The 25,486-nt window shown below is 44.7% G+C and overlaps 1 protein-coding gene across 7 annotated transcripts in view; it reads left to right on the plus strand.

Moving 5' to 3' along the window:
- The window catches only part of RHBDD1 (rhomboid domain containing 1), a 151,345-nt gene that overhangs the window by 117,062 nt on the left and 8,797 nt on the right, over positions 1 to 25,486 (plus strand). For 5 of the 7 annotated variants that reach the window (XM_049888361.1, XM_049888358.1, XM_049888360.1 and 2 more), the window contains one exon: positions 20,487 to 22,744. The exons of 1 other annotated variant lie outside the window; for it this stretch is intronic. In XM_049888361.1, the coding sequence (XP_049744318.1) occupies positions 20,487 to 20,578 (92 nt within the window). In that variant the 3' untranslated portion in view covers positions 20,579 to 22,744. Of the gene's footprint in view, positions 1 to 20,486; positions 22,745 to 25,486 lie in introns of those variants that run through there. One more of the 7 variants, XR_007517992.1, reaches the window with a different exon arrangement.

Consider the following 25,486-nt stretch of genomic DNA (forward strand, 5'->3'; position numbering starts at 1 on the left):
TGATAAAAGACGTGGGTTCCTGGTACCCACTTGGGCTGTGATAAGGCTGGTCTTACAAATGGGACATGGAAAACAAGCCACTGCTTTCTTCAGGCTCCTGGTTCCCTGGAAGGGGACCTTTGTGGCCATTTGGTTCCATGCCTTTGTTTTCCAGACTAGGAAAAAGGTCCAGAGAAATCAAGGATCAGCACTAGAACCCGTGTCTCTGGTGTCCTGGTTTGAACTTTCTGGGTGCTCCCCCCTTCCTGCCCCCCTCTGTTTGCTTTTACAGTGTTTAATGTAGTCTTGCTTTTGTGACTGCCTCCGCTTTATCTCTGTAAACAGTAATACCGAGTATGTTTGCTTCGCTGTTGAGCCCCACTCCCACCGCATGTGTCCAAAATAGCCGACTGGAATCCATGGGAATGTTAATGTCTTCAGATGTTTATAATCTGAAAGAATCCCTTATGGTTTTTTATAATAAAACCCTTCGGATGGCAGTATTTTATGTTGGAAAGGCGAGCCAAGTTGACAATGCAGCAATGCCTTGTGTGTAATTAGTGGCGGCCGAGGAGCAGTGGCAAGCTGAGAAAGACTGCCTGGCTCTCCAGCGTCATTAGCAGGATCAAACACTGCACCCGGAAAAGCACAGTAGATGTCAGCCGAGCTAAATAAAAGCAAGAAGTTCTGATAAAAGCAGTTCGCCCCCAAAATTGTAGGCGGCAAATATGTCACGAGCGCTCCCTGCTAACTGAAGAAACCTTTTGAGGTTCAAACCCATTGGTGTCAAGTGGATTCTGACTCAGCGACCCTAGAGGACACAGTAGAACTGCCCCGTAGGGTTTCCAAAACTATAATCTTTACGGAAGCAGACTGCGACTGGTGGGTTTGAACCGCCGACCTTCCAGTTAGCAGCCGAAAGCTTAACTACTGCACCACCAGGGCTCCTTTTAAGGTTTAAAAAAATTAGCAGCTCATAAATTCTCGCTGAGACTCACCCCTTTGTTCTGAGGTTATAAATCTTGCCTTTGAAATGTAACGATTGTATTTTATATTGCATTCCTCCAGCAGCAAATTGTAAATGCGAAGGGTTTGCATTTTAACAGAAATTTGAACAATGTGGTTTAAAAGAAGTTGGCCCCATCAAAGAGAGACTGCTGGGACTTGTTTTAGCCATACACTTTCTATGATACTTCAGGCTGCACGTGGCTCATAGAAGTAGGTTCCATTTCGATCCGTTTTGTCGGTGGGATGTCCTCACGAGCTTTTACTGTCCTCGTTTTTTCTCCCCAAAGACAATTATCTGAAAACAGGTCTAGGCCTTTCTTGTGAAGTCAGTTGCCCTTAATCTTCTGTTTTCCAATCCATAGAAGCAATTCTGGAATTGTTTTACTTCATCTATACAGCAACAAATTTTATGTCTTTTCATGTTTTGTTTTTTTTTAATTCAAATATCCACAGTATCAACTTGCAGTCTCTTCTTTCTTTATGTACCAATTTTGGCCCCTCCCATGCCAAAATGGATGCAGCACTGGAGGTGCTCACTTGTCTGTGCCAAGAAATTTGGAAGACAGCTACCTGGCCAACCGACTAGACTAGAAAAAATTGGTATTTATGTCCATTCCAGAGAAAGGCGATCCAACAGCATGTGGAAATTAGCGAATAGAATCATTAATATCACACGCAAGTAAAATGTTGCTGAAGATAATTCAAAAACAGCTGCAGCAGTACTTTGACAGAAAAGTGCCAGAAATACGAGTCAGATTCAGAAGACCACGTACAACAAGGGATATAGTTGCTGATGTCAGATGGATCTTGGCTGAAAGCAGAGAATACCAGAAGGATGTTCACATGTGTCTTACTGACTATGTAAAGGCATTTGACTGTATGGACCACAACAAGTTATGGATAAAATTGTGAAGAATGAGAATTCCAGAACACTTAATTGCTCTCATGAGGAACTTGTGCATAGACCAAGAGGCAGTCATTTGAACAGACCAAGGGATACTGCATGGTTTAAAATAAAAAAAGCTGTGTGTCAGGGTTGTATCCTTTCACCATACTTATTCAATCTGTATGCTGAGCAAATAATCCAAGAAGCTGGACTACAGGAAGAAGAATGTGGCATCAGGATTGGAGTAAGAGTAATTAACAACCTGAGATATGCAGATGACACAACCTTGCTTATGGAAAGCAAAGAAGATTTGAAGCACTTACTGGTGAAGACCAAACACTACAGCCTCCAGTATGGATTTTACACCCCAACATACCCAAAAAGCCAACCAAACCTGTTGCCATCCAGTTGATTCGGACTCATAGTGACCCTAAAGGTCAAAGTAGAACTGCCCCATAGGGTTTCCAAGGAGTGCCTGGTAGATTCGAACAGCTGACCTTTTGGTTAGCAGGCATAGCTCTTAACCACTATGCCACCAGGGTTTCCAGCCCAACATAAAGAAGACAAAAATCCTTACAACTTGACCAATAAGCAACATCATGATAAACAGAAAATATTGAAGTTGTCAAGGATTTCATTTTACTTGGATCCGTAATCGGCAGCCATGGAAACAGCAGTCAAGAAATCAAAGGATGCATTGCATTGGGTAGATCTGCTGCGTAAGACCACTTTCAAGTGTTAAAAAGCGAAGATATCACTTTGAGGACTAAGGTGTACCTGACTCAAGCTATGGTATCTTCAGTCGTCTCGTATGTGTGTGAAAGCTGGACAATGAATAAAGAAGACCAGGGAAGAATTGATGCCTTTGAATTATGATGTTAGTAAAGAATATTGAATATACTGTGAACTGCCAGAATGAACAAATCTGTCTTGGAAGTATAGCCAGAATGCCCCTTGAAGCGAGAGTTACTTACTTACTTTGGACATGTTATCAGGAGGGACCAGTCCCTGGAGAAGGACATCATGCTTGGTAAAGTAGAGGTTTTGCAAAAAAGAGGAAGACACTTTCCCTGACGGTCTGCTTTACCAGTCATGATGGATTGATGAGATGGATTGAAACAGTGGCTGCAAAGATGGGCTCAAGCTTAGCAGTGGTTGTAAGGATGGCGTATGACTGGGCAGCATTTCCTTCTATTGTATATAGGGTCACTGTGAGTTGAAACTGACTGGATGGCATCTGACAACAGCTACTAAAATGCCAGAAACCCCTTTCATTTAAAAAAATAAATAACCAAAGGACTGGTATTTTTTGTTGCTCCGCTAATTAAAGTGAAGGACAGTTGGGTGGTAAGAGAGATGTGGGTGGTGATTACCAAAGCAAAGTGTAAGAACACTGGGCTGAGAGCTGGCCCTCGGGCATCCAAGCCATATTAGTTCCTGGCTGTGAGACCTCAGGAAATCATACAACTTCCTGAGCCTCAGTTTTGCTATCTGTAAAACAAGGACAACAGTTACTATGCTGCACCTCTCTCCCTTCCTTCTAGTCATGCATTCATGTATTTTTTAAATTCATTCTGTAGGTTCTCCTTAGGGACAGGCCCTGGGGGTAGAATGTGAACATAAACCTCAGCTCCAGGCTCTTTTTCTTGATGGTAGTGAGGTTTTCCCTCAACCTTTGTAGGATTGGCTCTTTTAAGCTTAGTGGGATGGCAAAACTGACCAATCCCCTTGGTGGGCTATAGGCACCTTATTTGCATTGTCAGTGTCCAGTCCTTGCAAGAATTTTACCCGCCTTATTTATTTACATAGTCTCCACCCACTGTCATCAAGTAGATTCCGAGTCATAGTGACTCCGTAGGGTTTCCAAGGCTGTAAAATCTCTGTGGAAGCAGACTGCCACATCTTTCTCCAGCAGAGCCACTGCTGGTTTAACCAGTGCGCCACCAGGGCTCCTTTGTGTAGTTCCAGCCACTCATTTTTTGGGAGGTAAGAAACCGTGGCTAGAAAGGGCCTGTAAAAGCAGTTCACCGTACCACAAGAACCTTTAGGGGATAAAGCTGATAAGGTGTGTGTTTTTTGAAAAGCTTTCATGGCTGCTGTGTCGAGAGTAGCTAGTAGGAAGACTAGAGTGTATGGGGAGACCAGCTAGGGGCTCAGGCCCTGTCCAGGCTCATGGGCTGGGTGGCTCCGGCAAGGTAGGTGACAGGGCACATGAGTAGAATGGACGACATCAGAGAATGTTGAGGTTAAAATGACGGGGTTTGTTGTTTTGAATGGGGGTGGGAGGATGAGGATGAGGAAGAGTCAGGCTGACAAGGATGATTTTGGAGTCTTGGTGTGTGCAATTAACTGGATGAGAGTGGAGACACTCCCGGAAATGGAGCAGCCTAGGAAGAGGTTATTAGTGTAATGATAGATGCCACCTACCTATTGATTGCTTTGGGCCAGGTGCCGTGCTAAGCCTTCCACATCCCATAATGGATGCGGTCCTCAGTACAAATCTATGAGGTAGGGACGTTGCACAGATAACGAACTTGGGGGTCAGTGAATGAAGCCACTTGTCCAAGGGCACAGAGTAAGGGGTGGAGCCAGTGTCTTAGGGTGGGTTCTCTAGAAAAGCAAAACCAGTAAAGCATATAAATATATATGTAGAGAGAGATTTATATCAAGGAAATGGTTCATACGGTTGTAGAGGCTAGAACGTCCCAAATCCTTGGATCAAGATAGAGACTGCTCCTGATTCATGTGGCCTTAGGGGCTGACGAACCCAAGATTGGCGGGTCAGAGAGCAGAGCTCTTACTCGCAGGCTGTGAAGATCGACACATCCCAAAATCAGCCGGCAAGACCACAAGGCTTCTCCTGATTCACATAGCTGCAGGGGTTGGTGAACCTAAGATTGGCAGGGCAGAGAGCAGGGCTCTTGCTCACAAGCTGCAAAGATAGACGAATTCCAAGATTGGCGGGTAAGCTGCTAGCTCAAGTCCCAAGAACTGGAGGTCAGATGAACAGGAGCCAACTGCAGGATCCAGAATGAGCAAAAGCCCATGAGCCTTGCCAGAATGTCCTCTTCTATTTGGATGCAGGCCACACTCCCAAGGAAACTCCCTTTCAGATGATTGGTTACTTACAGCAGATCCCATCATGGGGTGAGCACATATCAGATCTCAACAGGGAAGTGATCACAACATTATATGACTGTCAAAACCCTGAGAATGGTGGCCCAGCCCAGTTGACACACAGTCTCAACCATCACAGCCAGTATTCAGACCCCGGTCTGTCTGCCTCCACACCTGGTGTCCCTGCTCCTGTTCCTCGCCAGAGCCAGCTAGCAGAAGGGCAGGTTTGTGAGACAGCAACATCCACTCCAGATTTGACCAGCAAGGTTTGGATAAAACAGGGTGAACCACCCATGATTAAAAAAGTAAATGAGGAAGCCAGGCAGTATGCACAGCTCGCCGTGACACCTGGGCTCTGGTTCTGCTCGTCTTCTGATGAGCGGTAGGAAACCACAAAGCCACGCACCCTCTTTGGACTCCAGCTTCCCGTCTCTGATGAGCAGATCAGACGCCATCATCCCAAACATTCCCCCACCCTGCTCCAAAAGTTTGTGATTTTTACAGGGTACAGGATGCATCCTACAGAAACTCCTTTCCATACCCAATAGAGTCTTTATGGCAACTTAAAACTATAGGCCTTGCAGGACGAGCTGTCTACCTGGCCACAGCACACACAGGTATTTCCAGTTGCTCAGACAGCAATATATTCCTCCCCTCATCTGACCAATCCTTACCCAAGGTGAGCTGAATTCTAAATTCCTAACTTGGAATTTAAAGTTTAAAAGAATATATTTCTGAGGTCTCCCTTCCTATTCATAAAACATTTTATTTAACAGACCTGTGTAGGAAAACTCATTTTTTGTTACTGAATTTATCTCTCCATAGCATAGACCATTTTATAAATGGTTTCTGAGCTTTGCTCTGATTCAGTATGAGGCAGTTAGAGGCAGGCTGTTTCAAGGGTGTCCAAATAGTCGGAGAGCCCCCAGGTCGTCCCAGGGCTGGGAAGGCTTATCTGTAAGAGATGTTTCTCAGTCACAGGGCTGCCTCTGGCAGCTAAGACACACGCTTTCTCTCACATACACACACACACTCACATGCACACGCTGCTTCACGTACACATGCTCACACACATGCTCTCACATGCACATGTTCTCACATACATGTGCTCTCACATGCCCTGACACACATGCTCTCTCACACACTCATACACACATGCTCTCATATACGTACTTGCACTCTCACACATGCTCTCACACACATGCTGTCATACACGTATACGTACACACAGGCACCCACACACCCATGCACATGCTCACACGTACATGCTCTCACACACACACATGCTCTCATACACTCGCACACACACGTTCTCACATGCACGTTCTCACACACGTGCTCCCGCATACATACTCTCACATACTCTCACACTCACACACACTGTCTCACATATGCGTGCTTACACACGCACACTTTGTCTCTCTAATGGAACACAAATTTGGAATATTTGGCCCCCTTTGGAGTAGGGCGTGAGTAAGTCACACCTAAAAGCACACATAAAAATTGTTAAATAGGCTCAGGACTGGGTTAAATACCATCAATACAGAAACAACCGTGCTTTCAAAGTGACTGCCATCCTTTTTGGATAGTTTATCACATCAGAGACATTAGCTTCCTGGTGGTCGTGTTGTAGGCTAGCTGACCCACTTAAAGAAAGCCTCAGCCCTCTGGCGCAGAGTGTGGTTCCTGCTTGTTGGTGTACTTCTCCAGATCGCCTCTCTCTGCCACTTAACCTCCCAGCTGATCCACCGGGGAGGGCTGAAAGTGGTGTCATCCTTACCTCCCAAGTTACCTAGACCTTTGTGGAGGAGCCCACCCTGGTTACCTAAACCGGCACCTTTTGCCAGTCAGAATTCATGAATATCATGCTTTTGACAAGTGTGCCAGTCCACTCTCACTTTCAGCACCTGCGCCCATTCTTGTGCCAGGCAAGCACGTAGCTGGCCGCAGTCTTCAGGCAGCTTCATTTTCTCGTGGTGGGCTGGGGCTGCCTCGAGTTCCGGGATGCCCTCAAACTGGCCCCTGCTGATTTGGGTTTCCCTGGATAACAGCTGTGACGCGCTCTAATTGCAGGTTTTTCTCAGCACAGTTTGTCTTCCTCTAATTCCACCTGCGAAAGAAGTTATGCCAGGAGGCATTCAGCTTTAATGACGGCTCTGAAACCACCGTGCTCTCCTGGGCCACGGAGAATCTCAGGGACATTTTCATTGGTCAGGGATTGATTTTGTAATTATGCGTCGATACCAGGATCTCTGAACATGTAGTTATACACTAATCAGGCATATGATATTTGAAAAGTAGACATAATTTGAATTTTTAAAGCTCTGGAGGAAGCATTCAGCATGAAAAATAAACTCATTGCCTCAAGTCAGTCTGACTCATAGCAACCGTATAGGACAAAGTAGAACTGGTCCATAGGGTTTCCTGGGCCCTAATCTTTATGAAAGCAGACTGCCACATCTTACTCCCACAGAGCAGCTGGTGGGTTCAAAATGCTGACCTTTTGGTTAGCAGCCAAGCACTTAACTACTGTGCCGCCAGGGCTCTGAGCATTCAGCAAAGATGTACCTATTACGTCCCGTGTCACAAAGGTTCGTTCTAGCTACTGAAATTTCTCTATTTGGAACCCTAGAACTCAAGCAGAGTTTGTAAATTTCATAGAGGAAAAGAATTGACTGAGTCGTATTTTGAAGCTGTGAGTTTGTAGTCGTCTCTTAACCTGTTCCTCACCCAGTTATGTCTCAGGACTTGGGAGCTGTTTAGTACCCGAAGTTAGAAATTGAGATTCCTGGAGCTTGAGGTTCCCCTAACTGCCACCTTTTTTCCACCTTTGTCTCCATGACCCCTAGCCCCACTGGCCCAGCCTGGCCCTGCTGTCCCCCCGACTCTGCCCAGCCCTGATGGTATGTTAGATGTTTTTTCTTCCATTCAGCAAACATCTGCTATGCACCCACCATGTAGCAGGCACCAGGGATTCAGAGGTGAATTGTTGTGTTCTCAGACTGGGTGCAGACACTGGGCGAGTTTCATTACTCTAATGTTACAGCTAGTAGAATTTTCAGCACAATTCTGCATTCTCCAGGAGGGCTGGGTTGTATTGGTATCTTACTTTCAAAATTCATACAATCCAAGGTTGAACATAGCATGACCTGGAAACTGCCAGAGTCTCTGGCTCATGGAAAATGTTATAAAAGACCTACTTGCACGAAACCAAATGCCATGGTGGTGCTGATGGTCAAAGCCAAATGTCCCCAGAAGACAGTATGACGTTCCCCTGGTCACAGTTTCTCAAAGTGGAGTGCATCAACCTGTAACATCAGGTTCACTTGAGGTGCTTGTTAAAAACGTGGGTGCCTGGAATGTCTTAGTTATCTAGTGCTGCTGTAACAGAAGTACCACAAGTGGATGGCTTTAAAAAAGAGAAATTTATTCTTTCACAGTTCTGGAGACTAGAAGTCCAGATTCAGGGCTCTAGCTCCAGGGGAAGGCTTTCTCAGCTCTGTCGGCCCTAAGGGAAGGTCCTTGTCATCAGTCTTCTCCTGGGTCTTGGAGTTTCTCAGTGCAGGACAATTTTTCTTGCTTGGTGGTAACAAGGTCCCTTTCCTCTCTGCTTGCTTTTCTCTTTTAGATCTCAAAAGAAATTGACTCAGGATACCATCTTATCCTGTAGGTTGTGTCCTGCCTCATTAACATAACTGCCTGTAATCGCAACTCATTAACATTCTAGAGGTTAGGATTTACAACACGTAGAATGATTACATCAGATCAGAAAGTAGAGGACAAACGTGTAATACTGGGAATCACGGCCTAGCCAAGCTGACACACACTTTTGGGGAACACCGTCTATTCCACTGGGTTCCATCACAGATGTAGACTGAGAATCTCAGGAGTTGGAGCTTTAGAGCTGCTGCTTACCAAGCTCCCCTATACTAAAGCTTGGGACTCACTCTTCTAGATCTAGTATCTGGTCTTGAGTGCTTTGAGGCACGCCGTGGTGTTTGCGGGAATGTGGCATGGAAGCATTGGTGGGTGTGGGACCTGCTGTGTGGCTCACTTATTTGCTGCTGGTCAGACTGGCCACCTAGCCCAGGGCCAGATGTGCCAGCCCCCTTACCAGGCCTGACAGCTTTGTGTCTCTGGGCACCTGCAGTAGTCATCCAAGTGACTTGGACTTGACTCCTGAGTGGCCGCTTTCAGAGTTCTCTTTCCACTGACTCTCCATCATTTTTCTTTATTCCTTGATTTCTTGGGATACTGTTCTTTTTTTTTTTCCATGCCCAAAGATTGAAAGTGACTTTCAAGAGATTGAGGTTTCCAAAGGAAGAGTTGGCTGGTTTCAAATGGCCTGTGATTCCAAAAGCCAATGAAAGCCTTACCTTTGGCCCTCACTTCCAGAGGTAGAAATTGAGGTGTCTCTGGTTTGAAACTCAAGTTGAAGGGAGTGAGAAAAAAACGAAACAGGTCTAAATGTCATTGGAAATGCTTCTCTGGAAGATTCTCTGAGCATGGGGTTTGAGAATCTGTGCAGGAGCAGTGGTGTTGGGGGTTTTGTTGCTGCTGAGTGGAGGATCTACCACTGCGTATGACAGAGGGTGGGCTGTGTGATTGGCATTGTATCCCATGGGGAGAGGGGGCTGCTGTCCCAGGCAGTTATGAACCCCCACTTTGGCCCAGCCTGCATCCACCAGGAAGCACATCTCTTCCTCCCTCAGATCACTGGGTCCCTGCCCAGCGCCACAACAGCCAGTACCTGCTAAACTACCGCTTGTCAAGCCGCCAGCCTCGAAGACTGCATTATGGTCACCTGAGCTGGGTCACCTATGGTGGTGGCAGCCAAGTCCCTGGGTCATAGACTGAGGAATTAAAAGCATTCCCACAGAAGGAGCCATTGGCCCTGGAAGCCCTTGCAGATTTCTAGGACCCACAGATTACTTAGTCTGTAAGTCCTGCTTCTGCAGATTAGCCCACTGCCAGGCCAGAGAAACCCGTAAGTTTAACCAAGCTCTGACTGTCCTTATTACGTCTGTCCACGCCCTGACCACGACATCAGCCAGTCAGCATGAGTGACATGAGCCTCCTTTATCTGGCTTCCCCTCTTGTAACATTTGGCTAGGGTAGTGCAAGAAGGGACAGAAGGAAAAGGGAAGGTTGGGGGCAAGCCTGAGGAGTTCACGTGAAAATGCAAACCAGTAAACAGAACCACTTTGATGAGGTTTAAAAGAAGTCATTTTTAGTATTGATCATCTTATTACCACAGATTGTATCTGTTTATCTCTCCTAATTTGGAGTTGAGTGGGGAAGAGGCTACGTATGGATCATTCCAGTAAAGCACCCAGTAACCCAAGGCAGTATGCAGTTAGGTGCCTTCGAGTTGGTTCCGACTCACAGCAACCCCGTGCACAATAGTATGCACAACAGGAAGAATAAATTCTGAATTTAGAACTGGATAAAATATCTCTATCCGTATCTGCATTCATCCTAACACCTTGTCAGTCTCTTCTGCTTTGGAAGAAATCTGTTATGACATAGAAACTGCTAGATGCTGGCAAATAATCCCCGCGTTTCAGATCGTCTAGATAATAAACAAGTCCGTAATATTCAGTGCAGTGGCTTCTGTAGAGCCCATCTGTTTCAAAATAACCCTAATTCTGCTTACCATGCGGAATGCTTTGTTGACTGGAATTTGCCCTAGTTTTCTGTAGCGTGTTCGGCGTCATAGACCTCTGGCTCCACCTGCTGGCAGATGAAACTACTGGCCTGAAACCCCAGTGGATGTTTTCTGTTCAAAGAAAAACCTGAGTTGTAGCCCCAGTGCTTCTCAAAGGCTAGTGTACATCAGAATCGCAGGGGAGCTCCTTAAAAATACAGTGGCCTGGGCTCCATTCCAGGCCTGCCAAATCAGAAACTGGTTTTTTTTTTTTTTTTAAAGGTATCATTTTTTTATTGTTGTAAAATAAACATACAACACATTTGTCAGTTAAACATTTTTTTGCATGTACAATTCAGTGACAGCAATTAATCACATTGTGCAACCATCACAAACGGTATCATTTTCAGACTGTTTTCTGCTTTCATAATTACCTCGTGTAGGTCATGTAGGCTCGAGAAAAACCTTTAAGTGACTGATGAGCCATTAAAGAGATGCTATATGGTATGGTATGAAAGGATATTATGTCCTGTCAATTTACAGTTTTGTCTAGGGTAGATATCCAGTTAGAACTTTTGACTTTGAAAAGAACTCCAGAGTGCCATTTTGAAGAAAATGGTGAAAAGAATATGTATGTGGTACCACTAGGAAGGCTATGAAAACATGAAAGCAGTAAATTCTCTCATGCTGAACCTGCAACAGGTCACCCAGGTGAAGTGGCACAGAAAGTCTCCTGGGGATTCACAGGCTCACACTAATGTTAGAAAACCACCCGGAATTCTGGGACCTGGAGCCCGGCGAAGGTCAGAGGTTATCCCACCTGACCTGTATACGCTACTCATCCCCAAATAGGGACGTGCTTGAGCCACCTACCCCTGCCTCTTCCAGTTTCTCCTGGTAACTCATGGTGGCAAAGGTCAAAGCTTTATTCCCCGAGCTCTCATTTGAAACAAAGTGGAGACACCTGGCAAACACTACGTCCCCGGGTGCTCAAGGTTAACATCATCAGTGGTGAGTCATGTTGATGGCATGTGCCCCTGATAGGATGTGATGAGCAGGGCACTTCCCCTCGTGGTCCCCTTTCCCCGAACCCAGTCTAACAAACCGAATTAGAAAATGTCACACGAAACAAATTGAGGGCCATCCTATAGGACATCTGGCCAGTACCCCTCACGACTGTCACCATCATGGGAAACAAGAAAAGATTGAGAAGCTGCCCCAGACCAGAAGAGATCAAGAAGACATAGCAACAAAATATGTGGTCTCTTGGGTTGGATCGTCAAACAGAAAGAGGAATTAGTGGAAAAACTGGTGAAATTAAAATGAAGTCTGGAATTTAGCTAATAGTAGTGTACCAGGGTTGGTTTCTTAATTTTGACAAATTGCCAGTTGCTCGTGCACAGTTTGAAATTCCGACGACTTCAGTCTATGCTGTTTGAAGTCAGGAGAGTGGGTAGTTCTTGGGCTGGGGTGGGGGGCGCGTGGTGCAGGGGCTTATGGGTGCTGGAAATATTCTGTATCTTCTGGATATTGGTCACACTTACTCAATTCATGAAAATTAATCGAGTTGTATGCTTCAAACAAAATGCCAGGGGTGGTGGGGGTTGGTAAGTAGGTGAAAGTAGGGTGGGTATGTAGCAGTTGCCCAGCAAAAAGTTCCTTGTTTCCCCTTGACTTTCTCTTTTTAGAAGCTCTAGAGATCAGACCCTACTGTTGTCTGTGTTGCAAAAAAACACCAGCGCTGACATCCAGTCCAGTTGCCATTGAGTCGATTCTGACTAATAGTGACCTCTTGTGGGTCAGAATAGAACTTACTCCATAAGCTTTTCAATGTCGGGATTTTTCAGTAGATCACTAAGCCTTTCTTCTGAGGTGCCTCCGGGTGGACTCAAACTGCCTGACATAGTGAGCCCAGTATTTTAGGTTACTCACATTGCTAACTGGATCGTAGCTGATTGATTTTAGGTAAGTTACATGCCCGTTAAATGTCCCCCCAAATTAGCCAACTGGAGGGAGGAGAAAAATTCAGCAGGTAAATGGAGGTGATGTCCATTTCACAGCCTCTCATTTTGAGGTTCCAGGTGTTATTTAAAAATGAAGAAATCCCCACTGTTGTTGACTTGATTGGTTGAGGAGATAGAAATGTGAATGTTTTCTCGGCTCAAGTTGCATCTAAATGTTATCTTTCTCGTAAACCGTAATGAAACATCCATTTGTATGAAAGTTATGACATTTTAAGTGAATTTAAAGATGTTATTAAAAAGGGAAATGGATTGATGTCACCTTGTAATTAGTGACTCAACGAGTAAAGTGATCTTACTGTCCTTAAGCACATCCCCCATCCCCTTTTCAAAGAATGTCTTGGTAAATTGTTGGACCTGGGGTTTCTGGCAGGCCTTTTTTTGGTCTTTGTCAGTAAATGAGAAGACTTAGCAAGCATTCTTTCAGGAGACCTTTTGGAAGCTTTGCAATTCATGGAACTCTAATAAAGTAACATTCTTGAAAGCGAGAAGATAGCTCCCATGCTGCTTCCCTTGTATGACAGTAGAAAGCCCAGAGAACCCTGGTGATTTATTTCTGGTTTAAAAAAAAGAAGAAAAGTGATTGCCTCTTTCGCGCCTTAATTTAAGGGAAAGCCATCATGCCCTCCCATGATTTCCCCTTCATATAATTTCACTGGATGGTATAGAGGGCTCATCTATGAATACTAGCAAATCAAACATCTCAGTTTACAGGATATGGTGAACAGTAGGGAAAATGGCCGCCAACTCTTGGCGCTCTTTGTAACCGTTCTTATCTGGATGAAATTGCCTCTCCTGTAGATGTAAAATGCAGAGGTTACTGAATTATACATAAAGGTAGAGAACTGAAAAAAATTCCATCAGGAACCACAAATCAATAAATCTGATCTCACTACCGGTGCTGTAATTGAGCTAAATCAGCTTAGACTGAGGTTCTTTGAAGCATACTCACTGTTTTCTTTGAGTGAAATTGAGGGCTGACCTCCATTTATAGGAATACATAGGCAAGGCTTATAAATAACTCATATTCTGTACCAAGTTCATCAGACAGGGTTGTCTCACCCAGGCAGGCACATGTTCACTGCCTGATTTAACTAAGTGGAAAAAAGAAGGTCTTGGCCGAGCACGCCAACTTTCCCAGTGACTGAAAAACTCTAGCATGTTGTGGAAGTATGCTGCTAAACGAAGGTTAATTACCTTTATTCTATTCTATTTCTCAGGAGGCACATATTTAGTTAAGGAGCAACCCCACAGTTGGTACAGAACACTGGTCAGTGGTCTTCAGGCAGACTTGGGCTCTGTCCTTTAAGAAGTCACTGTTTTTGTCTTATTTTTATGTATCTCATATTAGTATATATGTTAGTTAACATTAACGAATTAACTAATATTGGTTAACAATTGTCTTAGTTTCTTGGCACCACTTTTAACAGAAGTACCACAAGTGGGCGACGTTAAAGAGCGACTCTTCTGAAAGCTAGAAGTCCAAGCCCAGGGTGTGCCTCTAGGGAGAGGTCCTTGTCTATTTCAACTTCTACTCATCCACCCAATGCCATTGAGTCCGTTCTGACTCAGCCACCCAATCGGACAGAGTAGAACTGCCCCATAGAATTTCCAAGGCTGTAAATCTTCACAGAAGCAGACTGCCACATCTTTCTTCCGTGGCGCAGCTGATGGGTTCGAACTGCAGACCTCTCGGTTAGCAGCCAAGTGCTTAACCACTGTGCCACCAGGGCTCCTTTTCAAATGTCTAATAGACTTCATAATGACCACTATAAGTCGGAATCCACTTGATGGCAACAGGTTTTTTTTCATTTGTTTGTTTTAGTAGCCTTCAATTCTTGGAGTTCTGGGCTTGTAGATTCATCTGCCTCCCTGGTCATCAGATAGCGGGGTCGTCCCCATTTGTGCTGGCCTGTCTGTCTGTGCTGCCACTTTTTTTTATCACTTAGAAGCAATTAGGTTTAGGACACACCCAACCTGCACTGATAATGGCCTCATCGACATAACAAAGCAAACTATTATTTCCAAATGAGATCACATCCACAGATACAGGGGTCAGGAATCTAACATATCTTTGGGGACACAATTTAGTGCATAACAGTGGTACTAACAAGTAGACACTTAACACATGCTCTCCGTGCTAGAGACGAAAATCACAACAGCAGTGCTTGTTGTGTTTACCGCAGGCCTGGCACTCACCTGAGCACTGGAGGTGCATCATCTCCTCTAAAAGCACAGATCATCGAACTCCAGAATCTGGAAGGGGTGCACGTGATCCCCTCGTTCATCAGCCTCCCCTCACAGTGTGAATCAACAAGAACCTCAGAGAGAGACTGATCTAGGGTGTCCCCGCTAGTTTCAGACAGCTAGGATTCCAGCTCCCAATTCCCCTAACAACACGTTGTCCGTGACACCACTGGGCACCTCTTCTCATACGACCCAGCGGAGGACTCTGTGGATCCTTTTCCACGTGCTTAGCAGACGTGAATACATATTGAAAATACATTTCTCAAAGGCTAAGCCCTTTTGAGAAATACCTGCAGGGGATCCTGGAGGTCATGGAGAGAAGTGGTAGATCTTGTTTCACACAAGTGGAAAATGTAGAAATCATTTTAAGAATGAGTAGAAGGGCTGGGGATCGAGTGAGTGGAGCAGCAGAAGCCCGGTCCCCGGGTGGCACTGGGTGTTAACTGGAGGAGGGTACTGATATCAACTTGGTAATTGTTTTTGGAATACCAAAGGTGAATTTAAAGTTGAAAACTTTCAAGAAGCTTTGTCTACTGGGATAAAGAACAGTGTTCAGAGCCTGCAATGAAGCAATTAAGTCATTCTTCAGTCAGTAGGTGCGTTGATACTATCGGATTTAAAATGCCCATAAAACCAGGCCTGGTTAGACATCAGGCTTCTGGTGGTGGTGGTTGTCCTTGTTATACCCAAGGCCCTTTTGTTGGTCATAGAAAGCCGTACCACTCTGGTAGCAGGTGGAAATTAAATCCACGTTGGAACTTTGTAGTCTTGTCTTTGGCGTTAGCAGTTCTATAGTTTTGAGGGCCTGGTTTGGACCTTCTGATTTTTCTCTTTGCAAATAGCAGAGTTTCCCACTTATCCATGAAGAAAAAGGACACCCCAGGTTTTGCGAGAGGGTGGGGGATTATGACAGTGTTATGTTTAATATATTCAGTGTGTTAGAAATGATGGCAACGTGAGCTTGTGCAAAAAGTGGGAGGAGAACCAGCATTGCAGTAAGAAGACTAGGTTCAAGGTTGCCTCCCCTCGTGGCTACCTTTGTAACCTTAGATGTGGCTCTAACACTTTCTGAGCCTCAGTTTTCTCATCTACAAAATTGGGGTTATAAGAGTAAGTTAAAAGCTAAGTGAAATAAGGCAATAGAGTAGTTTTTGTTCCTCACTTGACGTGATTTTTCCCCTTCACCATGTGGCATTCCTTCTGTCGCCTCAGCCCTGGTTCTCCTCAGCTGCCCTTGAATGAGTCCAAAGAACATGTATGCTGGCTGCTCATTTGAAGAGCTAGAGCTCAAGAACCTTCACCAGCTGAGTCTTCCCTGCACTCACCTTCACAGAAACGTTAATTCTCAGGCTTTTTCTTTTAAGGAAAAAACTGATGAAAACCCCAGAGGACACTGTGATTGCCTTTGGGACTCTGAACACTCTGAACATCATGGACTCGTGCCCTGGCCCATAGTCAGTATGCCACATTGAGCTTGCTCTTAACTCTGCTCACGGCCAGTTCTGACAGCTCCCTGCCCATCTGGAGTGGGTGTCAGATGCAGGCTGGCACTCACAAGTGCAATTAAGAAGAGCTGTTGTTAAAAGACACTATTAAAAGTAGGATTTGGATAGCAGTGTATGATTTGGATAGCAGTGTATGAAACAGTTTTAAGCAATAACCTCATGGTCATCTGATTTATGAGTTTATTATTTCAAAGCTTCTATCATTTTGAACCAAGAGAAAAATCTTTATAGTTACAGCCTTTTATACGTGTATAATATGTTTGAATAGCATCTTTAATGAAAGTTGACAAATTGACACATACTTCACTCTTTAAAGCACCTTCAGGTAGAAGTTTAGCTAGCAGGAGTGAGCGTGGGGCTAGATCTCCAGCGTTCACTTCAGGGTTACTGGCTGGAACAGGCTGCAAGGGCTCTGGAAGCTGTAATTCTCCCATAGTCCCAAAGGGAAAGGAGAACCAGATATGTGTAAGCCTTGGGGTCTTCACTACAGTGAGGTGGCAAAAACATGAAAAGAGTGTCACCCTTTGACCATCTTCTTTTAATTTCTCATTGTCTGACAACTAAAATTCCAATTGCATAGTGACCGAAGACCAGACGAGTTATGGAATGACATCATCCATGAAGAAGGCAAGAGGTCACTGAAAAGACAGGAAAGAAAGAAAAGACCAAGATGGATGTCAGAGGAGACTCTGAAACTTGCTCTTGAGCGTCGAGCACCTAAAGCAAAAGGAAGAATTCATGAAGTAAAAGAACTGAACAGAAGATTTCAAAGGGCCTCTCGAGAAGACAAAGTATTATAATGACATGTGCAAAGAGCTGGAGATGGAAAACCAAAAGGGAAGAACACACTTAGCATTTCTCAAGCTGCAAGAACTGAAGAAAAAATTCAAGCTTCGAGTTGCAATAGTGAAGGATTCCATGGCGAAAATATTAAATGATGCAGGAAGCATCAAAAGAAGATGGAAGGAATACACAGAGTTACTATACCAAAAAGAATTAGTCGATATTCAACCATTTCAGGAGGTGGCATATGTTCAGGAACCGATGGTACTGAAGGAAGAAGTCCAAGCTGCTCTGAAGGCATTGGCGAAAAACAAGGCTCCAGGAATTGATGGAGTATCAATTGAGATGTTTCAACAAACAGATGCAGCCGTGGAGGTGTACACTCGTCTATGCCAAGAAATATGGAAGAGAGCTTCCTGGCCAACTGATTGGAAGAGATCCATATTTATGGCCATTCTCAAGAAAGGTGATCCAACCGAATGTGGAAATTATAGAACAAAATCATTAATATCACACACAAGCAAAATTTTGCTGAAGATCATTCAAAAACGGCTGTAGCAGTATATCGACAGGGAACTGCCAGAAATTCAGGCCGGTTTCAGAAGAGGACGTGGAACGAGGGATATCATCGCTGATGTCAGATGGATCCTGGCTGAAAACAGGGAATACCAGAAGGATGTTTACCTGTGTTTTATTGATTATGCAAAGGCATTTGACTATGTGGATCATAACAAACTATGATAACACTGCGAAGAATGGGAATTCCAGAGCACTTAATTGTGCTCATGAGGAACCTTTACATAGATCAAGAGGCAGTTGTTCAGACAGAACAAGGGGATACCTATTGGTTTAAAGTCAGGAAAGGTGTGCGTCAGGGTTGTATTCTTTCACCATACCTATTCAATCTGTATGCTGAACAAATAATACGAGAAGCTGGACTATATGAAGAAGAACGGGGCATCAAGATTGGAGGAAGACTCATTAACAACCTGTGTTACACAGATGACACAACCTTGCTTGCTGAAAGTAAAGAGGACTTGAAGCATTTACTAATGAAGATCAAAGACCACAGCCTTTAGTATGGGTTACACCTCAACATAAAGAAAACAAAAATCCTCACAACTGGACCAATGAGCAACGTCATGATAAACAGAGAAAAGATTGAAGTTGTCAAAGATTTCATTTTATTTGGATCCACAATCAACAGCCATGGAAGCAGCAGTCAAGAAATCAAAAGACGCGTTGCATTGGGCAAATCTGCTGCAAAGGACCTCTTCAAAGTGCTGAAAGCAAAGATGTCACCCTGAAGACTAAGGTGCGCCTGACCAAGCCATGGTATTTTCAGTCTCATCATATGCATGTGAAAGCTGGACGGTGAATAAGGAAGACCGAAGAAGAGTTGATGCCTTTGAATTGTGGTGTTGGCGAAGAATCTTGAATATACCATGGACTGCCAAAAGAACAAACAAATCTGTCTTAGAAGAAGTACAGTCAGAATGCTTGTTAGAAGCAAGGTTGGCAAGACTGCGTCTTACATACTTTGGACATGTTGTCAGGAGGGATCAGTCCCTGGAGAAGGACATCATGCTCGGCAGAGTACAGGGTCAGCAGAAAAGAGGAGGACCCTCAACGAGGTGGATTGACACAGTGGCTGCAACAATGAGCTCAAGATTATAAGGATGGCTCAGGACCGGGCAGTGTTTCGTTCTGTTGTGCATAGGGTCACTATGAGTCAGAACCGACTCGACGGCACCTGACAACAACATTGAGCAGACTGACTCTTAATTTTATACTGCCTTCCCTAACATGTTTTCATCATAGTCTTAACAATTTTCCTATCAACACATTAACCTTTAAATGTCTTTGAAAAGGTGCTACTCATGGCAAATGAACAGGTTGTTTCCCTCTTGGCTCTAGCCCCCTTGTTGGCCCTGTCTTCCCAGCCAGGCCCATGATTATAGAGTATTTGATGCTCCGAGTCAGTCATGTCTGAAACCATCATGGGCAGCGTTGAATATGGTGGTGTGGCTGTAACCTGTACTTTGGAAATCACAGGTAGGTGTTGTTGAGTCAAATTTATTGGATGCCTACTGCATGTCCAGGACTGCACCAGGCCCCAGAGAGCATGGGGAAGGGTCAGAAGGTCTTCCTTGGTGCTGATGATCCTGGTGAGAGTCAGAAGAGGTGTGCACAGATGGCCACCCTACTTGGCAGTGTGGTAACTGTTGCCCTGTGAACAGGAATGTGCTGGCAGCTGAAGAGCTTGAATCGGGAAGACGTTCTTCTAACTGCGGTGGTCAAAAGGCAGTGTGATTTGCATGGGGCATTGGAAGAATGAGTAGACATTTGGTCAGCATAGGTGATGGGAGAAGCCATTCGGGGAGAATTAGCAGGGTTAGAGGGGCACAAAAGTGCAAAGTTACAGCCTTTTTGTTCTGTCTGCTTGAAAGTGCAATCAGTGATGGCCCTGCCTGGCTGCCCCCGGAGAAGATTGAAGCCCCTTCATTAGATTTAGGTTGCTGGTTTCATGAGGCCACAGACTATTTTTCTTCCTTTATTTTCTTTGTTCAGCACAGTGTCTGACAGGGTATTTTTTATGTGGTGATTGAAATGCTTATATTATCACAAACTATATCTTTGGTATGTTTGCAGGCCCAGGAAACTCTTCTTAGTGATTATTTTCATGGTTGCTCACATGATCTTTAAATATCACACCTGCATTGTTGTCTCCCTGCTCGGATATTGGTCAGCATGGTAGCTGCTGCTGCTCAGGGCCGAGGAGTCCCGCGTGTGTGCCTCAGACAGGCGCATTTCCTATTGGCTGGGAGATGCAAGAGGCAGCAGGTGACAGGGAGGGAGAGGGAGGAGCCAGAGGCTGATCCAGAGGAACGAATCAGAATACTTGGTGGGGAAGTAAGGAGAGTTGGATGACAAGTTATTTCTGGGCAGAAAAAAACAAAATAAAACCCAAGCCCTGGAGACCTTATGGAAGGGAAATGGTGAAAGTTATGGAGCAGGGTGGAAGGGAAAATAAAAGGGGGAGGATTGTCAAGAAGTCTCAAAATGAGTTCAGTTAGGATCATGGGCTGTACCACACTAAAAATATTTACTTGATGTTGAAATTTAGTGTTGACAGCTGAAGTTGAAATATGTTTGTTATATTTCTGTTCTGTGTTAAAATAATGACACCACAGCTATTTTTTCCCCCTGGGATCCTAGGGTACCAATGCCCTATAAATGTCAGAATGACAGATAGGCAGCATTTGATTTTCCCTTTTGCCTTTTCACCACAGGAAATACCAGCAATAACCCACCACCCTATGGGTTTCACCTCTCACCAGAAGAAATGAGGAGACAGCGGCTTCACAGATTCGATGGCCAGTGAAGTGGCCCAACATCTTGAGAAAACATGGCCCCGTTGTGGAATGATTCCTCATTCTGTTCATTCCCCCAAACTCCTAAATAGTTCTGAGCAAAAGCAGAGCACACCGTTGTCTCCCACATGGCTCACATCTGCCTTGAACCACGGTCACATGGCTCCTGTGCGTCAAGATTTCAAAGCCAGAGTGACTTGTCTTGAAACCCAGCTTTCTGGGTGGCGCCCTTCCCCTGGCTGGGTTCTCTTTCACAGACAGGATACCAGTCCCTCAAAGTAGGGACCAGTTTCCACATCCTTTCTCTCCCTGCGACCCAGGGGCCTCAGCCTCAGGTTTAGATTGCGACCTTCACCAGGAGGTTGTGTGTTCACTCGTCAGGCTGATGCGGTCCGTCCCTCGTTCAGCCCGATGTGGCCCATGTTTGACTTGGCCAGAGGGGAGGCGTCCTCCTCAGGGCCTGCTGGCACATTGCCACGGTGACTTTCTAAAAACAGGATGTGGCTACGTGAGCAGTATGTTCTCTTCTGTCTTCCCCAGTTGCTTCGGCTCGTCAGGCCCCAATGTCTGGGTGGTGTTTACAGCATACTTGCTTTGCTTTTATATTCCTTGGCCTTTAGAGAATGTTTTATTAAAAAAGCTTAAGACCTAAAAAAAAACCTAAGATGAGGACAAATCGTACATAGACCATTCCATTCCACTGCAGGCAGCACCACAGTCTGGGCTCACTGCTGCCTCCTAGTGGTAACAGGTGTACCTGGGCCACATGACTTATTAGTAAGGCAACAGCTGTCATTGAGCTGGTCACTCAGTCCTCAGTCTTTGGGTTGGTCACTGAGAAATCCTTCTTGCCAGCAGCATTTTTTTTTCCTCTCATGAAAGTGCCTTTTACTGGGCCACTGTAACAGCTCACCTGTCCAGCCCAATTGTCCACATGCACTCCTGGCTCCTGCCATGTCTTCCTTCACAGGTGTCTGTCAGAGTCCGGTGTTCCCTGGTGCTTGTGTTTCATGAATAAAGGGACAAAGTCACATGTCACTGGTGTCTCACTATCACTGAGGTATGTATTTTTAAAGAGAATTGGAAGCAGAAAAGGATCTTCCTATTCTGATTTTATGTAGCATTTTATATGTAGTTTTCTGATTATGAACGTAATATATATGCCTTGTTTGTGCATAAAGCAAACATCTGGGAGGAAGTATAGCCAGATGTTAACAGAGGTTATATTTGGGGGTGGGGTACATGGATTTTGCTCCTTGTTTTTTATAATTCTATCTTGCTCTGTTTTTACAGTGTGTATGTTTATATGTATTACTTTTGCAATCGGGAACTCATGTATATAATAATAAAATATATGATCAGGAAAACTGATTTAATAATAAATACAGTGTGTCCCTTGAGAAAATTCACAACATAAACAAATACAGATATGTCCACAATTTTGAAATCATCTGCATTACCACCACTTAGAGGTACCCAGCATTAAGGTTTTGGGGAGATTGCCTTCTGGGTTTTTCCTTGTATACAGTTAACAAATTTGGAGCATACTGCCTGTGCAGTTTTGTATCTACTTTCTAATCTGAATCCAAACCTGAAGGCTTCGACACATGCCTATAAGTGAGCCAAGTGATGCCCTCTGGTCTTGGGAGTACGTTGACCTGACCAGCCGGCAAGACGACGCGGTACCTGAGCAGTGACCCCCTCTGGTCTTGGGAGTACGTTGACCTGACCAGCCGGCAAGACGCAGTACCTGAGCAGTGACCCCCTCTGGTCCTGGGAGTACGTTGACCTGACCAGCCGGCAAGACGACGCGGTACCTGAGCCCCTTGGATTAAGTTGTAATTGATGTGATACCACAGGCGCCTTTTAACACGTTTCTACCTGTGGGTTTGATAATTTTAAATGCGTTCAAGTTAAAATGCTCAAGCTAAATGTCATTCCTCCTGCCCAAACTCCATGAATTGGACTCCCATCATCCCAATTAGAATAACTGCTCACGTACCATGTTTTCATAGCACATGATAATTCTATTATGATGTTTGTATCCTGCCCCTATTTGTGCACAACTACACATGGGGTCGCCATGAGTCAGGGCGACTGGACAGCAGTCACACCACCACAAAGACTTGCCTTCTACACTGAAAGCAGAGACTGAGAATGGCTCTGGGATGAGGCCATGTTGGTTTTTTTCTATCCCCACCCCACCCAGAGATGGTTCATGGGGAGGCCTCATTAAATGTTTCCCACCAAAGTGTTTTTTGAATATAGATTTTTTAAAATATAGCTATATAAAACAAAAACCTGTTGCTGTCGAGTCGATTCCGACTCATAGCAACCCTGTAGGACACAGTAGAACTGCCCATAGACTTGCCAAGGAGCACCTGGTGGATTGGAACTGCCGACCTTTTGGTTGGCAGCCATAGCTCTCAACCATTACGCCATCAGGGTTTCCATATAGCTATATAGAGGTCAGTGATCGTACCTTCTTGTTATGTTTGACTTGTCAGAAGTGAAGACACAGGAGTTGAATATTGGATGTTATATTACTGTAACATTCATGCCTTTATTCATCGAGTGGAACGTCACTAAACTTTTAAAGATCTGGGAAGGGTCATTAGTTATAGACCAGTTATTTTAGCACAACAGTAAAAATGTTCTCGAAATTATAATTCGTTTGTTCAGTTAACAGGCTTGCCTCTAACCAGTGCTTATAATTTTCAGTGTCCACTTTTCTCTGTAATAGGAACCCCCAAAGCTACGCCAACAAATTGGGATAGGGTTGAGAAAAGCCAACCAAAAGCAAGTGTATTAGACTAAGGATCTCTCATAGGGAATAAGCACTTAGAGCTAGTTTTTTGATTGGGTTTCTTTGATAGTAATTTCCTGATTGCTTGGCATCTAGTGTCCACAGTCAGGTTGTGGACAGTCAGCTCATGAGAGCTCTTAACTGAGGTTCTTTTCTTGGTTCTCAAGGTGAGGGAATACTTACAATTACTTCCTCTTAAGACTTGAGTGCATACAAGCGATTCCAAAGTTGTACATAATTTTCCAACTCTCCTCTGTCCTTTTAAGTTGCTGCTGGTGAAGGTCAAAGCCAATAGTAAATAACTGGTTTTAGTCAGTCTGGGGCCAGTCCACATATTTGGCACGTGTTCTGCTGCTTGGGGAGTGAGTGGGCTAAAGGAATGAGCCCCCCATCCCCCATCAAATGGACCGTAAGACTCAGGGACTGGAGCCGACCTGGCCTCCTCGTTCCCAGTTTTGGTTCCCCTTCAGAGATTCAGTATTGAATGAAGAATTGTATTCAGTTAGTTATTAAAAACCTATCGTTTCTTCCTTTGCCTTTCCATAGGTAACCAGTCATTTTCGCCCCCTAGTCTTTTCATTTTAGAATCACAGACTCAGCTTGCTGTTGTTGCTAGGTGCCATGGTGTTGATTTTGACTCATAGCGACCACGTATAACAGAGTAGAACTGCCCCATAGGATCTGCTAAGCTGTAACCTTTATGGGAGCAGATCATGAGGTCTTTCTCTTGCAGAGCCTCTGAGTGGGTTCCAACCGCCAACCATTCAGTTAGCAGCAGAGTGCTTAACTCCTGCACCACCAGAGCTCCTTACACTCCACTTCAAAGGGTCTTGAAATTGCTCAGTTTATTGCCCTGCTTGGTACATAAACTACCTCTTCACTCATTTCTACATCTCTCGGTTAATCTTAAAAGTCCACTTCTGTGATGCCACGCATCATCTCAAATATCTTTTTTTTTTTTTTTTGCATTATTTCTATTCTGTTGCAAAATGAAATGGTGTAGTGTATCTCACAAATTCTTAGAACCTTGAGGCACATGTGCAGGTACAACGAGTGCCCATTTCTTGGTAAGCCTCTTAAAACTGGGGCTCTTTGCATCGCCTTTGGATACCTTTGAAAACAGAATAAAGGTTGGGATTTTTTGGATTCCTTGGAAACTGCTTCCACGGTCACTTGATAAAGAACACCTCTCTTGAAGATCAAAACCAGATACCTTTTATGTGCTCTCTGTTGCCAAGGGATAAAGGTCACACTCATTAGTCTCCACAGTGGGCCTTTAACCAGTCCGTCGACCTTACCACCACTTCTCCTTAGCAGAGTCTGTGTTCTGCTAACAGGGTCTCACCAAGCAGGCCATGAACCCTGAACCTAGCTCATGCTGTGCTTTCACATGGGACAGCCTTCTCACTGTCCACGCAGCCACATCCTCCCAGACCAGCCTCCTGGATGAGGCCTTTTCCAGACACCACAGCCCAGAATGTTCTCACCCCATCAGACCTACTGCTTTTGTTGGGTCTGTATCACAGTTTCCATGTATGGCTTGGATTTGCTGGTTTTTCTCCAATGAGAGAATGTCTTTCTCCTTTAGAATGTAAGCTTTCGTGAGGGCAGGGCCATGATTGTGTTTCTGTGTATCTCCTCACAGTGCCTTGAAGTGTAAACCAATAACCCAATAATAACACTGTGGATTGAAAGAAAGCTAAGCTCATTTATACCGACACCACTGGCACATGGAAAAAGATGTACCTCTCGTAGGTTTTGTTGTTGTTGTGTCCCCTTTTCAGATTTAGGTACTGAGGCTCAGAGAGAAGTGATGGCCCAGGATCAGCAGCTGGTAACTGGCAGCTCCACCTGCTATTTCTATTGCGCGCTAAGCAGAAAGAATAACAATTGTGGAAAACAAATACCTGCAGCAACATACCACTGTAGCCCTGCAAACAAGATAACAAACATAAGTGCTGTGGCATACAGCTGCGCGCTTCAGAAACGGGAGCGTCTGTCAGCACCTCCTGGAGCACCAGCTGTGGGAGTTGCTATAGTTACTGCTCATTTACACAAGAGCAGAGTAAATGGTGTACCCAACCTGCACTCATTGTCATGGGTTGGGTACATC

Source organism: Elephas maximus, chromosome 6 (assembly GCF_024166365.1).
Source record: "Elephas maximus indicus isolate mEleMax1 chromosome 6, mEleMax1 primary haplotype, whole genome shotgun sequence".
NCBI lineage: Eukaryota > Metazoa > Chordata > Mammalia > Proboscidea > Elephantidae > Elephas > Elephas maximus.